Source organism: Hypanus sabinus, chromosome 3 (genome assembly GCF_030144855.1).
Source record: "Hypanus sabinus isolate sHypSab1 chromosome 3, sHypSab1.hap1, whole genome shotgun sequence".
Lineage (NCBI taxonomy): Eukaryota > Metazoa > Chordata > Chondrichthyes > Myliobatiformes > Dasyatidae > Hypanus > Hypanus sabinus.
In genome coordinates, this window is record NC_082708.1 from 173,997,062 (window position 1) to 174,016,290 (window position 19,229).

At 40.6% G+C, this 19,229-nt stretch overlaps 1 protein-coding gene across 3 annotated transcripts in view; it reads left to right on the forward strand.

The window, feature by feature from the left end:
* ctnna2 (catenin (cadherin-associated protein), alpha 2) overlaps positions 1 to 19,229 on the forward strand; it is a 1,188,004-nt gene that overhangs the window by 1,005,372 nt on the left and 163,403 nt on the right. For all 3 annotated transcript variants that reach the window (XM_059963425.1, XM_059963426.1, XM_059963427.1), the window contains one exon: positions 18,737 to 18,918. In XM_059963425.1, coding sequence (XP_059819408.1) covers positions 18,737 to 18,918 — 182 coding nt within the window. The remainder of the gene's footprint in view (positions 1 to 18,736; positions 18,919 to 19,229) is intronic.

Genomic DNA, 19,229 nt, shown 5'->3' on the forward strand with positions numbered 1-19,229 from the left:
GGCAGCAGCTAGCAAACAAGGTTCTGCATCAGGACAGGCATTTCAAAAGTCACACTATTATAATTAATATTACAAAATTAAATCACTCGTATGTAAACAAACAGCAAGATAATGAGATCTAACTTGTTAGCAGTTGTTATCAATACACTGTGAGTTAACTCTGCAAAATAATCCATGCCTTTAAATTAGACTGGATATATTTTAGTCACTCTCACAGAGTTCAAAACAGCACAGAAACAGGTCCTCCAGCTCACTTGGCCAAAGCGTGCTATCAAACACCCACTTAAGCTATTCCTTCTTTTTAACAAAATAAACTTGATTGATAATAAAACATATTCACAGGAATAAAAAGTGAATACATTCATAGTCAATGCTTTCCTACTGTTTTATTACATTCCTACACATCAACAGCACTTCTACCACTCATCTGGCACTCTGGGGTTGTATTTTACTACTATATTTGCAGGTCTTCCTTGGTCAACCCAGCCCCACCTTTCCAGTAGCACTAGAAACCTACGCTGTGGTCCTTCTCCACCAAGCCCTTGCGGTGGCTGCACATACTCTGCAGCTTGAAATGTGCCAGTCTGCAGCACTTCCCTCAATGTGCTGACGGACCATCAGGTTTTGGGCAGACCCAAAGGATGTCTTTCACTGAGCTGATGATCTTCCAGCAGCACCTGATGTCCATTTCTCCGAGTCCCTAGGAACAGCCTGGAGATCATAGATTCCTCTGTCACACAGCTGCTTGGATTGAACTGCAACAAAAGCCCTTGCATCTTTCTCCAGAACTCCTTTGTAAACATACAGTCCACAATTCTCCCCACATTGACATCCTCTACCTCCAGATTACGCATGCATGATAACTTGCAGTTGCCAGTTAATATACCAACACGCACACGTTTGGGATGTGGGAGAGTTCTGGGACTGCAAGGCGCTAGCTCTGTTTGATACATTGGCATCCACGTCACCGAGGACCTCACGCGGTCTGTACACCCCAGCTGTGTGGTGAAAGAGGTGCTGTTGTTTGAGGTGTTGACGTTTGAGGAATTTTGGTATGGGCCCTCTAAATATAAGAACATCCTATTGGGGCACAATTGAGAGCATCCTGACTGACTGAATCACTGCCTGGTGTGGGAATTGTACCTCCCTTAATCGCAGAACTCTGCAGAGAGTGGTGCGGACAGCCTGGTGCATCTGTAATTGTGAATTTTCCATTATTCAGGACATTTACAAAGACAGGTGTGAGAAAAGGGCCTGAAGGATCATTGGGGACTCGAGTCACCCCAACCACAATCTATTCCAGCTGCTACCATCCAGAAAACGGTACCGCAGCATTAAAGCCAGGACCAACAGGCTCTGGGACAGCTTCTTCCACGAGGCTATCAGACTGATTAACTCATGCTGATTTGAGTGTATTCTATGAAACATTGACTGTACTATTTAGTATAAATTACTATGATTGCACATTGCACATTTAGACGGAGAAATAGCGTGAAGATTTTTACTCCTCATGTATATGAAGGATGTAAAAAATAAAGTCAATTCAATTCAATTACTTTGAGTAGTTACAGGAAATTCACTTAATTTCAAAAATCTCTGAACTCAAACTGGATATGGTTAAAATTTCTGTCCCCACACCCCCTCCGATAAACTCAAGTTATGCAAATGTGAAAGTCTTTGAGAACACCCAGCAAAGAGGCGCAACCTGTTTTAAAGCCCCTGAACATCTGCCACTGCCTTTATCAATGTATCCTTGGAATTAACATTTAATAAGGGGCTAATTCAAATCCATTAGATGACTGGAATGTAGTGCAGTGGGCAGAGACTGATCGAAGGTGACCCTGAACAGCTGCATGAACTGTTGAAAATATTTATTTGACATGTCTTACATAACTCCTTCGTACTTAAAGCTTTCAATGAAAAGAAAACTAAATGCTTATCATTATATAGTCCTTCCATGACTTTCAGTATTTCAAAATGTTTTATAGCAAATGGAATACTTTCACGTGTAATTGGTGTTGCAATTTGGATAAAGTAGTATCAAGTTAGCTGAGCATTCTGTCAAAAGGTACTGGCCTGGTAATATCATTGTAGTGAATTTAATTGAAGTATAAACATTAGCCATGATATCAGGCCAGAATGATGCATCTGAGAAGTAGGCCATTCGGCCCATTTTTCAGTTATCAAATAAAGCCATTTTCCTGCCCCTTACCCTAATAATTCTTTATTCATTCCTACAGTGGGATCGGTCACTTGAAATTGAAACACGTGAAAATTTGTTTTAGCAGAGGGTGGTGAATCTCAGGAATTCTCTGCCCAATCAGGAAGTAGAACCTGAATCATAGAAAGTATCAGAGGTATTTAATGTGGAGGTGGATAAATCACAGAATCAGAAATCTACAGCAGATTACAGGCCCTTCAGCCCACAATGTTTTGCTGACCATGTAATCTAATTTAGAAACTGCCCAGGGCTACCCTACTGCATAGCCATCTATTTTTCTAAGCTCCATGTACCTATCTAAGAGTTTCTTAAAAGACCACCTTTACCACCGATGCTGGCAATGCATTCCACGCACCCACCTCTCTTTGTGTAAAAAACGTACCTCTGACATCCCCCTTGTACCGACTTCCAAGCACCTTAAAGCTATGACCCCTTGTGTTAGCCATTTCCCCCCTTGTCAAAAGCCTCTGGCTATCCACATGACCAATGCCTCTCATTATCTTGCACATCATCTTATAATATCTGATGGATCAAGAAATATGTGTACAGAAATAGCACAGATGAGGAGTTGAGGCCAACAAAAACCAGAAGTGATCATGTTAAAGTGTAAGATGGGTTTGAAGGTTCTGATGGCCAGCTTCTGCTCCTATTTTCCTGTGGTCCTGTGTAAGCAGAGTGAAAGTAAAACTTTGCTCTAGACTATAGAAGAAGGTGGGCAGTGGTGTATCACAAGGATCTGTGCTCGGTTGTTCATACATCACATTAATAATTTTTCAGGTTGTCCAGCACTGAAACAGACCCTTCTGCCCACCACGCTTATGGAAATCTATACTCATCCCACTTCCCTGTACCGAGCCCATTTCCCATTGTCTTGGCCATTCAAGTATTGGTTGAGATGCCCTGCAAATGTTGCTCCTATTCCTATCTCCACCACATCCTCTGTCAACTTACTGCAATTCAAGAGCACAATTTCTGAATTTGTGGATGGCATGAAGTTGGGATAAAAGCCAATACTAAGGTTTGCAATGAGATACGAGAGAATATAAATAAATCTAGTACAAGCAAATAATGGACAGACAGCTTTTAGTGTAGGTCAGTGAAGATGGGAAACATAGGAAGGTACAATTCTTGGTGGAAAGAGGAAGAGATACAGCTATACAAGCCATTAAAAATTATATCATAGGTTAGCAAGGCTATAAATAAAGCAAGCTGAAGTACTTTATTTCTAGAGGAGTAGAATGGAAATGTGGGGAAATTATCATAAACCATATTGAATCTTGGTTAAGTCATAATTTGGCCACCATTGATAGATAGGGGGTGAGGAGGCAATGAGAAGCATGCGAGAAGGATAACAAGGGTAAACCAGGGAATGATGAGCAGACACTTTTAAAATAGATAATGAGAAGTGATGAAGTGGAGGTCCTCAAAGTGATCAAAAATTCAGTGTAGTCGATACATAGATTATATTCCAAATTGTAGGTAACAGTAAAATTGTAGGCTTACTGTAGGGTCAGGCACCAAGAAATCCAATCAAGAATTATGAAAAAAATTGTGTTCTCAGTACTTGTTTGTTTATTTATTGTGATACTGTACAGAATAGTCCCTTCTGGCCTGCGAGTTATTTCACCAAGCAACCCCACTTTAACATTAGCCTGATCACGGGACAATTTACAGTGACCAAATAATCTGTCTTTGGACTGAGGGTGAAAACCGGAGCAGCTGGAGAAAACCCACACGGTCACGGGGAGAGTTTGCAAGCACCTTAGAGACAGTGGCAGGAATTGAAAGTCACTGGGACTGTAAGGCATTACGCTAATCACTACGCTACCATGCCATCCCATTATGTGACTGAAATGTGGAAAATGCTACACAGCAATGCTGAAATAAGTGGTATAGGTATATCTGAGCAGTGCAGATGAGCAGATGGTAACACTGATAGAGTTAATTAGGGAAAGACAGACAACGAACATAAATAGAATATAAACCTTGCCATGGAATGGTTGAGCTGAATGGCCTATTTCTGAGCATCAGTGTTCCCTCTAAACTGCATAGGTAACTGAACTGCTCCTGCACACATTGCCTTCATTACCACACAGCTGGAATTTTCTATTATATAATGTTAGAATAAAGTGCAACGCAATTTTCAGGCCTGTAGAAATTTCCTGCTCAGTGCATTGATTGGTTCGCTCAGCTGTGAAAATTTAGAGGGAGTTCTGTTGTGGTGTATATCTTATCCAATCCTGAGCAAAGCTGGGACCATCTCTGGGTTAGCAGGGTCTGTAAAATTTCTGCACGTTGCCTTCCTTGTTAAGTTATGCTCTGGGTATGAATGTGAGGTTTCGGTCTGCAGTTAAACAAGATCAGGAGATTTAGGAGGAGAATTAGGCCATTTGGCCTATCAAGTCTGCTCCACTACTTGATCATGACTGATCCAATTTTCCTCTCGGCCCCAATGTCCTGCCTTCCCCAATGTATTCCTTCATACCCTGACCAATCACGGATTTATCAACCTCTGCCTTAAATAAACATACAGACTTGACCTCCACAGCTACCTGTGGCAAAGAATTCCACACGTTCATCACTGTCTGGCTAAAGAAATTCCTCCTCATTCTAAACAACCATGCCAATTTTCATTTCTTAGCTAATGCAAGTGGCATTGTTGATGAACTGTCTACCTTTGAGGGCAGTAGAGTCTCTTCTTTAATATTCCATCTTAAAACAGCAAACCCTTCAGGACAGCATGCACTGAGATACCATGACAGGCGTAGACAGGGTGAATAGTCTGAGTTTTTTCCCAGAGTGGAAATCTCAACCACTGGAGGTCATAGGTGTAAGGTGAGAGGAGGAAGTTTCAGCATGTGTAAGTTATTTCACAGAGGGTGGTAGGTGCTTAGTATACACTGCCACAAGCAGTGATAGAAGCAGACATGATATTGGGGCTTAAGAAGTATTTAGACAGGAACTCAAAAATTGAATAGTATACCATAGAAACAGGCCTTTCGGCCCACAATGTCTCTGCCAAACACAATGCCAAATTAAATTATCTTCTGCTTTCACACAATCCATATCCCTCAACTCCCTGCATATCTCCGGCCTCTTGGCCACTATTGCATCTGCATCCACCACTACCCTGACAGCCTGTTTCAGACACCAGACTACATAAAATTCTCCATTTAACTTGCCCTCTCGCACCTGAGATGCATGCCCTCTCGTATCTGACATTTCTCCCTGAGGAAAAAGACTCAGTGACCTCCATATCTGTGCCTCGCATAATCCTCTAAATTTCTACGAGGTCTCATTTCAGCCTCTGAGGCTCCAGAGAAAATAACCAGTTTGTTCAACTTCTCCTTATAGTTTGTGCTCTGTATTCTGGTAACCTTCTTCTGTACTCCCATGTAAGCTTTTACTGCTTTACAATAACAGGGCAAGCAGATTTGCTTACAATATTCCAAGAGCAGCCCAATCAAAGTTTAACATGCAGGGAATTGAGGGATACAGATAACGTTCATGGTATCATAGTCAACACAGATATTGTAAGCCGAAGTACCTGTTCACTTGCTGCCTTCTCCTGTGTCCTATTATGATCAATCTTCTATCTGGATAATGTAATTCTGACACAATGGAAAATTCTCAGCATCATTTGCTACAAATAGACAGCTGTACAGGATGGGAATGGAACAAGCAATGGGGACTATATAGGTAATAGTAAAAGATAAATGTTAATCAAAATGAGTGTTGAGCAGACCAATACAATTGGACTAGGAATAGCTATTATTAAAACCGCATTTAATGAATCAAATACCCAGCACATATATACATATGATAGGTTCTCACTTTTTGGTGGAATACTTATTCAAAACGTTTACCCTGCCTTTGTGTTATATTTGCATATGAGAAGTTTGGTCCAAAATAAACTATCAGTATGATCAACAAAAAAAATCATAAAATCAACTGTTCATGGAAGACAGAGAAGATAATAAATGTGAAATCAGAAGCAAGAGGCATGTCTCATTTAATTTAATGCAGTAATCCCAGCTCCACGGCAGGAATCTGAATATTTGGTACATTTTGTTATGCTAAGTATACCCGGCAAGAATAATTCAGTAAAAATCAGCAGTGATGAATGTTGTCTCAGAGACTGAGCAAGTATAAATTATACACTGTACATACAATATTCAACTACAACCTGAATTTGTAAAGTGCTCTGAAAGCAAGAAGTGTTTCTTTATTCATTCAGGCATGTGAGTGTTGCTGAACAGACTAAGTGACCCTGAGTCACAGGTGGTTACTACCTTCTTGTAATGCTGGAGTCTTCTTGATGAAGGTACTCAGTGTTGTTAGCAAATGAGTTCCAGTAGTTAGATTCAGTGGCAATGAAGGTTAGTAAGATAGTTCCAAGACAGGAAGTGTGTGGCTCAGAGGAACTTGTTAGGAGAGTTGCTCTCTTCACTTGCTGGTCTTGTCCATCAAATGGTAAAACATTAGACAAGAATGTTGATAGAAGAAACTACAGATGTTAGAATCTGGAGCGACACACAAAATGTTGGAGGATCTTAACAGGATAGGTGGCATTTATGGAGGGAAATGGATAGTTGACATTTCAGAGCATTGAATCCTGGCGAAGGGTCTTGACCTGAAACATCAACTGTTCATTTCCCTCCATAGGTGCTGTCTGACCTGCTGAGTTCCTCCAGTGCTTTGTGTGTTACTGTACAAGGATGTTACCTGGTTTGGAGCGATTGAATTGGCTGGGGCTGATTTCCCTCTGGTAAAGGAGTCTGAAGTGTGGGCTTATAGAAGTATATGAGATTGATAGGAGAGATAATCAATATCTTTTGCCTATGGTAGGCATGTTTAAACCTAGAGAGCATAGGTTTAAAATAAGGGGAAAGAGGTTTAAGGGGTACATTTTTCACACAGTGAGTAACTGGGATCTGGAAGAGATGGTGGAAGTAGGAACAATAATTACATTCAAGAGGCATTCAGATGGTGTAGAGGGATTTGGAAGTTTGGATGTGGAATTAGAATATATAGTCATGAGTGATTAGCATAACCACAGTGAGCCAGAAGGCCTTTTTCTGTGCTGCCTAATTCTCCCTGAATGTGTCTAGGTTTTGTTATAGGTAGGCATAGAAAACTTCATTTTTTGTGAAAGGAGTTGAATATCACATGCAATCATAGTAAATGTTCCTTATCTTGAACCTTATGGTGAAAGAAAGCTTATTAATGAAGTAGATGAAAATGATTACACCTAGGATACTGCTCTGAAGAGTTCATTCAGTGCTGTTCTTTGACTGAGATTACAAGCATATGACAAACTTCGGCAAGGTTTGACTCTATCCAGGGTATTTACCCTTTGATTTCCAATGACCAGATTTACTAGCATTCATTAAGCCACATACAGTCAACCGATTTGATGCTGAGAGCAACCTCTATTGCTTTGCCACTTGAATTTAGCTCTTTAATTTGTGTTTGGATAAAGGCTGGGTTGAAGTCTGGAGCCAAATGGTCCTTGCAAAATCCAGATTGAGCAGATAATAGGTGAAGTGGCTGTTATATACAGTAATGACAATACCCACCCTGGTCACTTTACTGATGATGCAGAGTGATTTGAGAAAACAGTACTGGGTAGATTTGACTGGGAGCTTAATGCATTGCACTCTAAGGAGATAAACTTTGGTGAAAGTGGTCAGATTTATGAAGGATATTAATGGAAAATTGAAAGTGACAGAAGAATTTGGACAGGTGTGGAAAAATGGGATTATTGTGTGGTGAGATTAAAAAAGAAGGGGTGACAAGGGTGAGATCCCAGGAGTGAAGTATTCAACATTATGGTTCTGAGCTTTAGCAGAATATACACTCAGTTGCCATTTTATTAGGTACACCTGTACAAGTGTACACCTGCTCATTAATGCAAATGTCAAATCAGCCAATCATAAAAGCATGCAGACAAGGTCAAGCAGTTCAGTTGTTATTCAGCCCAAATATCAAAATGGGGAAGAAATGCAACTAAGCAACTTTGACTGTGGAATGATTGTTGGTGCCAGAATGGGTGGTTTGAGTAACACAGAAACCACTGATACCCTAGGATTTTTTTTGCGCACAATAGTCTCTAGAGTTTACAGAGAATGGTGCAGATAACAAACATAAATATCCAGTGAGCAGCATTTCTGTGAATGAAAACACCTTGAGGAAGGTCAGAGGAGAATGACCAGACTGGTTCATGCTGACAGGAAGACGATGATAACTCAAATAACCATGTGTGACAACAGTGGAGGGCCAAAGAGTGTCTCTGAATGCAATTCATGTCGAACCTTGAAGTGGATGGGCTATAGCAGCAGAAGAAAACACTGGGATCTACTCCTGTAATTAATAAAGTGGCATTCAAGCACCTAGATTGAATAATTGTGCCTTAATAGAATTTTTAGTCCATCTCAAGTGTTTTTATCTCCAATGCCTGCACTTGTCAAAAAAAATGAAAAGCGCTCCCAGTACATTTTAATTCAATGACAGTTTTCACAATGGGTGTATGCCAAAATTTCCCGGAAATTAATCTTCAGTTTCTGGAGACTGCAGATTAACCTGGCAGTGCTAACCCAAACCAAAAGCAGTTGGGGTGGAGGGTTTGCAGAACAGAAGAAGGTCACAGAAGTCAGATGTCAAGACCATGGAGAACGGATGGAAATTTCAAATTTGAGGCACCTGAGCCCAAGGAACCAATGTAGGTCAGAGAGGACCAGAATGATGGGTGAGTGTGACATTGAAAAAGTAAGACTCAGATGTCAGTGAATCCCATTATAGCTCTTCTCACATCTGCTGCAGAAAACGCCATGGCCTGGGACTGGCTGTTCACAGTATTAATGGATGAAGGCTGACACCTTCATATGACATTCTCTTTCTGTGACGTTAGCAGACCTTAACCTATTTTAAAAAATTGAATTAATGTCCATATTAAAATTGGCAAGAAAGGTACCTCAAACTGACCTCACAACTTTCTACAAAAGAATGATCTTTAAACTTTACATAAAAATCTGAATTTATTGGTTATGATCATGTTTAAGACTGTATACTGCTTACTGAAATTATTATCAGCCTGATTGACGTTCGTCAGTTATAAGTTTACATTTATTTGTAAAGCTTTCACAATAAAATAGCCTAGAACGCACTTGAATAAAAATAGTGTGAAATGGTCCATTTTGATTTTACCTGAAGTAAACAGGTGATGCATTTCATAGTATGTTCCGATGTACATGTGACAAATAAAACTAACCTTATTTTAATTGTAATCCAATTATCAATTCCATGTAAAAATTGAGCAAAACACTTTTGCTTAAATTTATGACTGCTACCTCATGTCAGACATGCACCAATCAATGTCATTAATTGGGCAACCCTATTTCCACATCCATCAACATTAACTGGAAGTGAAAAATCATCAACAATCATTACAGAATGGTTTCATTCCATGCCATGCTTCGTCTTCTAGTGACTTCAAAGGGTGTGCTGCTGATGTCAGAAGATCTAGCTTCAATACTTACTCAAACACCCTCACAAAGTCTACAGAGTGCTACAGTTATGACTGAGAGTTTTTCTCAGATCGATGATTATGGTCATATTTATTGAGACAGGATTGGATCAGTGATTGGGAAAGAGCTTATTCCCAGATTGCTTGAAGTCTTGCCTCAAGTTGTCAGATGATTAAGCAACATGCACAAAATGTTGGAGAAACTGAACACATCAGGCAGAATCTATGGTGGGAAATAAACAGTTGATAATTTGGGCCAAGATCCTTCAACAGGACCCAGATGACTAATTGCTCGAGTTTTCCAAGCTGCCTGTCACATCTGGAATCTGTGAAATTCTGCAGGATAATCTTCAGCCATGCTCTCGTGCCTGGACTGTCTGCTTGTGAATGTCAAGGCCACATTGACTCTAAGACCAAGATTCAATCAAGTTGCTGCAGCATATTTCCACCATCTTTCCCAATTTGCTGATCATGCAGTATCAGAGGCAATGATTTACAGATAAGCGATTTCACCTACTTCAGTTTCATTGTGTTCTCTAAGAACAGAAAGTTGTCAGAAAGTGTCAAACACAAGCACTGGCAGTTGGCAGCATTGCCAGCTTCCCACACGTACAGTCATTAACTGCACCCACACAACAAAAGAGCTCGCTTGAATAACTTTTATCAATTCCTCCGTGCATTGGGGGCCACTATTGATCACAATAAGAACTTTATGACAGAGTGTAGTATAGTACAGCACAGTACAAACCCTTCGGCCCACAATGTTGTGCTGACCCCTAAACCCTGTCTCCCATATATTCCCCCACCTTAAATTCCTCCATATACGCATCACATTTCCTGAGTGAGTTTTCACTGATGGTCATTTTCAACAGCCAGTCTTGATGAAAAATCACTGACCTGAGTCATGAACACTGTTTTTCTCTCCACACATAAACACAAAAGATTCTGCTGATTTTGGAAATTTTGAGCAACACACCCAAGGTGTCTGAGGAACTCTGCAAATCAGGCGGAGTCTATGGAGGGGAATAAACAAACAACATTTATTCTCTCCACATACACTGCCTTACCTACTGAGCACTTCCAGCATTTTCGAGCTTTATTTCAGATTTGCAGCATCTCTGGATTTTATGCTTTTCATTTTATGTCATGACACCAGATGATCCTTTAAGAATGTACCAATGAAGTCAATAGAAGAAGTGCCACATTTCACTCTGGTCATAACTGGATGAGACCACAACTTTGTTATACTTTTCCGCACAAGCCATCACTTTTGACTGAATCTCTCTAATCTACTCTGAAGCTTTCAGTCCTCTGCAGAAAATGACTCTCAGAGAGAAGGCAGCATAGAATGAACACACATAAAATATTGGAGGAACTCAGCAAGTCAGGTGATATCTATAGAGGGAATAAACATTTGATGCTTCAGGCCGAGAACTTTCATCAGGACTGGTCGTCTTGTGCTGACCCTACTCCAATCTTGATTATGAGTCTCACCCCAAAATGTAGACTATTTCTTCCCCTCCATAGATTTTGCCTGACTTGCTAAGTTCCTCCAGCATTCTGTATGTGTTGCTCAAGATGTCCAGCACCTGCTGAATTTCTTGTGCTTAACATAAAACCAATATTTCATTTCACCAGTTTATCTTGTTCTTGTTCCTCAACCTCACAGGTTACCATTATCTGTATTCCAAATTCAGAATGAACAGAGGAGATGCTCAAGATAGGAATCAACTTTACTTTGGATATGAGGTCCATGGTCACAAAAGTGGCAACCATGGTATCAGTCACATTAATTCTAAACAGTCTACTCTGCTGCAGTGAGATGTACTTTACCATTGGGAAGCTATCCCTCATAGCGTTACAGTAAATCACATTTGCTCTTGAGTTAACTGATCAAAAATGCACAATGTAGTTGTTCACTGAATGAGGCTTCACAGGATCTGTAGCAGTGCCACAGTTTTCCAATCAGTGAGAATTGAAAGGTGTTAGTTTCCAGCATTTGATGGTGATTCTGTAGAATTGATTGCGACAGACAGCTATGGAGGCTAAGTCATTGGGTATATTTAAAGCAGGCTGATAGGGAAAAGACAGAAGATTGGGGTTGAGAGGATAATAAATCAGCCATGATAGAATGGCAGAGCAAACCTAATGGGCCAAGTGGCCTAATTCTGCTTCTAGTTAGAGGGCTATTTCAAGGTTGAAGAGACAATTTTGAACAAGGTTAGAGGCAACATTGGATGCACGGCAGCCCTGGCAGGGTCTGCAAGACATTACTTTTTACGAAGCAAAACAGAATAGCATGAATGGCAGCGATGTTTCACTACCAGATGAACTCAATGCCTTCTATGCCCGCTGTGAAAGGGAGAAGACAGCCACAGCTGTGAAGATCCTTGCCGCACATGTTGACCCTATGATCTCCGTCTTAGAGGCTGAAATTAGGCTGTTTTTAAAGAGAATGAACTGGAAAGGCTCTGAAAACCTATGCCAACCAACTAGCGGGAGTATTCAAGGACATTTTCAACCTCTCACTGCTATGGGCAGAAGTTCCCACTGGCTTCAAAAAGGCAACAATTATATTAGTGCCTTAGAAGAAGAATGTAGGCTGCCTTAATGACTATCACCCGTTAGCACTCACATCAACAGTGATGATATTCTTTGAGAGTTTGGTCATGACTCAACTGAACTACTTCCTCAGCAAGGACCTAGACTCATTGCAATTTGTCTATCGCAACAATATTCTTGTCCATACTGCAGCACTATGCTATAAACATGCAGGAGCAGTGTGTGGTTAAGTGCCTTGCTCAAGGACACACACGCTGCCTGGGCAGAGGCTTGAACTAAAGACCTTCAGATCGCTAGCCCAAAGCCTTAACCACTTGGCCACACGCCAACATGCCGGTCAATGGCAGATGCAATCTCAATGGCTCTCCACACGGCTTTAGACCACCTGGACAACACAAACACCTATGTCAGGATGCTGTTCATTGGCTATAGCTCAGCATTTAATACCATCATTCCCACAGTCCTGATTGAGAAGTTGCAAAACCTGGGCCTCTCTACCTCTCTCTGCAATTGGATCCTTGACTTCCTAACTGGAAGACCACAATTTGTGTGGATTGGTGATAACATATCCTCCTTGCTGACGATCAACACTGGCGCACCTCAGGGGTGTGTGCTTAGCCCCCTGCTCTACTCACTATATACACATGACTGTGTGGCTAGGCATGGTTAAATACCATCTATAAATTTGCTGATGATATAACCATTGTTGGTAGAATCTCAGGTGGTGATGAAAGGGCATACAGGAGTGAGATATGCCAACTAGTGGAGTGGTGCTGCAGCAACAACCTGGCACTCAACATCAGTAAGACAAAAGAGCTGATTGTGGACTTCAGGAAGGGTAAGATGAACGAACACATACCAATCCTCATAGAGGGATCAGAAGTGGAGTGAATGTGCAGCTTCAAGTTCCTGGGTGTCTAGATCTCTGAGGATCTAACCTGGTCCCAACATATCGATGTAGTTATAAAGAAGGCAAGGCAGCGGCTATACTTTATTAGGAGTTTGAAGAGATTTGGCATGTCAACAATACACTGAAAAACTTATATAGCTGTGCCATGGAGAGTATTCTGATAGGCTGTATCACTGTCTGGTATGGAGGGGCTATTGCACAGGACTGAAAGAAGCTGCAGAAGGTTGTAAATCTATTCAGCTCCATCTTGGGTACCAGCCTACATAGTACCCAGGACATCTTCAGGGAGAGTTGTCTCAGAAAAGGAGCTTCCATTATTAAGGACCTCCAGCACACAGGGCATGCACTTTCCTCACTATTACTATCAGGTAGGAGGTAGAGAAGCCTGAGGGCACACACTCAGTCATTCAGTAACAGCTTCTTCCCCTCTGCCATACGATTCCTAAATGGACATTGAATCTTTGGACACTACCTCACTTTTTTTTAAAATATACAGTATTTCTGTTTTTGCACATTTTTTAATCTATTCAGTATACGTGTACCATAATTGATTTACTTTTTTTTCTCTGCTAGATTAGGTATTGCGTTGAACTGCTGCTGCTAAGTTAACAGATTTCATGTTACATGCCAATGATAATAAACCTGATTCTGAAGTTAGATTGTTGTAGCAAGGTTTGAGCATTTAAGTAGTGCGGACAGAATAGGTGTTTGCATAAGTCTCAGAGTGTGTATCTGTAGATGAGAGCCATGTGTCTCAAGCTAGACATATCCAGTGAAGAAATGGCACTTTTTTTCTTCACTGCTCCATTGTAGGGGTTTTGTGATTCATCTATCAAGTGGTTCAGGTAGAACTCTAACAGGTCTCCCAGTCACCTGGACAAAATGGATTTGTCTTTAGACATGTCATTGAAATTCATATACCTTTGTTTGAAATGAATTTTCTCCCTCTCTCTTGTGGTACTCAGACAGCAGCAACCTATATAATACCTGCCATGGAGAATGTGTTTTGAATGGCGAACACACATCTGTAATAAATGCACAATAGGAAGTATCATCAGTATGGACATAGAAACTGACTACATGTCTTCTAATAGAAGAGAGAGGAAGAGATTTTGTCTCTGGATTTTGGGAGTGGTAGTATGAATGGAAACCATTGTTAAAGATACTTGGTTAAAACAAAGCCAAAGTCCTACCTATAATATTTCTCTTTGAGTGAACTGCTATTCAAGCTTCATTTGACCAAATTCATGATTTTTTTTAGAGGAGCCCCAATTCAATGTTACTAATAAACAAAACAATGTTTTAACACTCCTAAAATTGGTTCATTCTGATTTCAAGATGTTATATTGTTAACTAACTTTTAGTAGTAATTCATGGACACATTTGATATTTACTTTCTGACCTAGCTGACCTATATTTACAAGCTGACCTAGCCAACTGCTTAATATGCAATTAAATGTGAAGTAGGTAATTCAATATGTTCTGACCCTTTTTCTTTGGCTATGTTTCATTCAGGGCAAGACTTTGCCCAAATCTCACTTAAGCAATCTCAGTCAGCACTTCATTTTTGCTTTCACATGATTGTATCAAACTACTGAAATTCTTAATGGCTCAAGAATGAATGTCAATCATATACGGTAAGCAAGGTCACCCAAGGTGATAGAAGCCAAGGGGAGATGCTTAAAAGTTAGACTTAAGAGGAGTCTTGAGCTGAAATTGAGTTATAAGTCACACGGGTCTGAACAAGATGCAACTACAGTATGATTGAAACAAAAATATAAAAATCTTGGATTTGATTTAATTTGATAATATGCAACTTAACAAGCAGAGGAGTTTTGCATAAGATGAAGTTTTGAAGGGTGAAGTATGAGAAGGCAGCCAAGAGTGATTTTTTCTCGTCTGATCGCAAGGACACAAATGAACTGATGCAAGGATGCGATGTTTCAGAGATGAAAGTCAATTTTTATCATTAAGGGAATATTGAATTGGAAACTTTGGCCGAAGTAAAATTCTGGTCTTGCAAACAGACTGGGCAAGAGTGTGAAATGGTTACAATATAGGACTTATAAATTAGAAGGTGAAGTAACTATTTTAAGGCTTCCCAAATGTCAGCTGAAAATTATTGCTTATTTGTTCTAGATGACAGATGAACAATAATAAAATTGGGCAGTCAGACTGAATCATCTATGTGTATCTTGAAACTGACTACCTGTTCCTGGTAAAAGAGGGGAACAATGGTATGAAGGGAAACCATTTTTAGAGGTCCTTTGCTTATAGATAAGACTAGAAAAATACAAGGACTGCATTGTGCTGGCATTGGAGAGGGTCCAAATGAGGTTCACAAGGATGATGAAGGTTAACATTAGACATGCCCAGTGTCTGATGGTGCTGGGCATGTATACACTGGATTTTGGAATAATGGGAGGGGATCTCATTGAAGCATTTCAAATACGGAAAGGCCTACATAGAGTGGACATGGAGAGGATGTTTCCAATAGTGGGGAAGTCTAGGATCAGAGGGCATTGTCTCAGAATACAAGGACATCACTTTAGCACAGAGAAGAGGAGAAATTTCTTTAGCCAGACAGAAATTCATTAACTGTGGAGACCAAGTCTCCGGGTATATTTAAACTGGAGGTTGATAGGTTTTTGATTAGTAAGGATGTCAACAGTTGTGGGGAGAAGATAGGAGAATGGGGTTAAGAGAGATAATAAATCAGCGTTGATGGAATGGTGAAACAGACTTGATAGGTCAAGTGACTGAATTCTGCTCCTATGTTTGAGGTTAATGAGGAATTTTGCATGTCAGTCACATTCAAGGACTTGTGTCATTAGAGCCATTTAGGTACAATAGCCAGCGAGAACGCCTGATCTGGAATGTTTCAGACTGGTAATTAAGGAAGAGGTTACCACTAAAGAATTGAAATCGGCAAGCTGGTTGATCCATTCATTTACCATTGTTAGCTTGGGATGAGGCTGAAATGCCAGTAGACAAGGACATCAGAGAGGTCTCAGCTGGATGTGGTGATAGGCCAAATTACACCCTTACACAATTGTTACAACATACAGTAGAAGAACATTGATTCCATGCCAATTCCAAAGAAAGCAATCACGTCAGTCAGATTCCCCTTCACCTTCTCCCCTGACATCCTGCAGCTTTACTCTCTCACATGCCTGACAACTTTCTTTTTCTTGTGATTCTTTTGTCACTTACCTTCACTGAATGCAATTAGTAGCACATCATTGGGATGTGGGAGGAAACCAGAGCACATCTTGTTGTCAGGGGGAGAACCTGCAAACTTTTATAGAGAAATGTCAGAATCAATGCTGGTTCACTGCAGCTGTAAGGCATCAGTGTTGACAGTTGTGCCTTACCGCTACAATGCATCTCTTTACAATTTTCAAGGGACTTGTGCATGGGAGGCTGGTGGAAACTGCAGTTAGGAGCACATTCAAAAATCCTTAATAAATTCTTTCATCATTTTAGTGTTCTCCAGATTGCATGATGTGAGTATTAGCTCAAAATAATTTCAAAGCAAATATGTTCAAGCTCATGTTTATTGTCATTTAACCATACACATATATACGGCTGAATGAAACATTATTCTTTGGCAGCCAATGTGCAAAACACGGTAGGTGGAGTCATACACAGCACATATAGTTACGATCCAGCACATACAATCACAAGATAATATTAGCACAAGTCCCTAAGTGGCACAGCCTGAAGATTGACAGGTTGACGTAAAGTGTGAAGTGTATGTTCATGTGAACAGTATAATGTTACCTTAATTATTATAACAAAAACAAGCAGTATGTGAAGTAGCAGCAATAAAATGTGCAAAGTGACCAGTGCAGGATGAGTTAGGGACAATAGACAATAGGTGCAGGAGTAGGCCATTCAGCCCTTTGAGCCAGCACCACCATTCACTGTGATCATGGCTGATCATCCACAATCAGTACCCTGTTCCTGCCTTCTCCCCATATCCCTTGACTCTGCTATCTTTAAGAGCTCTATCTAACTCTTTCTTGAAAGCTTCCAGAGAAATGGCCTTCTGAGGCAGAGCATTCCATAGATCCACAACTCTCTGGGTGAAAAAGTTTTTCCTCAACTCTGTTCTAAATGGCCTACCCCTTACTCTTAAACTATGTCCTCTGGTTCTGGACTCCCCCAACATTGGGAACACGTTTCCTGCCTCTAGCATGTCCAATCCCTTAATAATTTTATATGTTTCAATCAGATCCGCTCTCATCCTTCTAAATTCCAGTGTATACAAGCCCAGTCACTCCAATCTTTCAACATATGATAGTCCCGCCATCACGGAAATCAACCTTGTGAACCTACGCTGCACTCCCTCAATAGCAAGAATGTCCTTCCTCAAATTTGGAGACCAAAATAGTCCAGGTGTGGTCTCACCAGGGCCTCACTAGGGAGAGGGATAATCAGCAGGGCATTTAGAGAGCATACATATATGTGGATCTTAAATATTTTATCCATGAAATTTCTTTTTCAGTCATTAACAGTGCTCCTGTGGTGTTGAGTGAGGTTTTGAGTCTAGTGCCCTTTCATATTAACAATACAGTGTGTATGCAGAAATAGCCCTTCTGTGACCTCCTGCTTTCTCTTGGTATAGAATCAGAGATTTATGGAGCACAGCAGCATGGCATTTCACCCACCACACCTACCTGTACTAATCTCATTTACCTGCTTTTGATCCATAACCTTCTGTGCCTTGATGACTCAAATGTTTACCTGCATATTTCATCCCACCAAATTCCCTTCTCTTCTCCCACAGTGGCAGAGTTTTTCATTGCACCTGAGCAATGGTGTATTTGGATATGTATATGATATTAAGCACAATGTTGACTTTGACTTTGAACTTGGCATTCTAGGGTCCATCCACATGTGAGGCGAGAATGTTCTTCCTGAATCTTACCCGCTACCCTGAACTTACGCCCCCTACTTTTAGATGCCTGTGTTATGGGGAAAAGTTTACTGCTATTTACTCTATCCATGACCCTCGTAATTTTGTATGCCTCTATCAGATCCTCTTTCAGTCTTTTCTACTCCAATAGAAACTACCTCAACTTTTCCAGTCTCTCCCCATAACTGAAATCCTAGGTGACATCCTGGTGAATCTTCTTTGCACCTTTCCAAGTGCAATTCTGACCTCCAAATGCAACGATGGCCAGAACTCTACACAATGTGCCAGCTTTATCCTAACCAATGTTTTACAGCATTGAGTCACAACTTCCAAGAATATATCAGTTCTCAGACGATCCACCACCATTCTATTTCTCAGCCCAGAAATCCAATTTTGCCATCCCTGCTATTAACAGATCCTCTATCATTTTCAGGCACAGAACTCTGAATCATAAATTGAGAAATTTAATGTTTCTTTCAAAGATCTACAAAGGTAAGTACGTGGAGATAAATTGTGAATGCAGACAGCCGCACTGTACTGCACCAGTGAAGCATGATTTGCAGGCTGTCAGTACTGAACATCTATCTTTCTTTACAGGCCATCATGGCCCAGCTGCCCCAAGAGGAAAAGGCAAAGATTGCTGAGCAAGTGGAGAGCTTCCACCAGGAGAAGAACAAGTTGGATGCCGAAGTGGCAAAGTGGGATGACAGCGGCAATGACATAATTGTGCTGGCCAAACAGATGTGTATGATAATGATGGAAATGACTGACTTTACCAGGTAAGAAAATGTAGACGATGTGTTAATTGCATTTGATGATATGACTATAACCACCACACACTAAACTAAGCAAATTGCTGTAATTCTGGGACAGGGAGCTCAAGAAACCACTTCTTCCTGCTCAGTATTTTCAGGGGAATCCCATCCTGTTACTAACATTTCTCTTTATCTGTGCATAGTATGTTTGTAATGTCGGAGCATAGGCAGTATTTACTGCTCATTTCAAATTGTCCTTAAATTCGGAAGATTGTCTGGAGATTTCAGAAGACATTTCATACTATGGCTATCGAGTTATTTTGGGCTAGACTAGC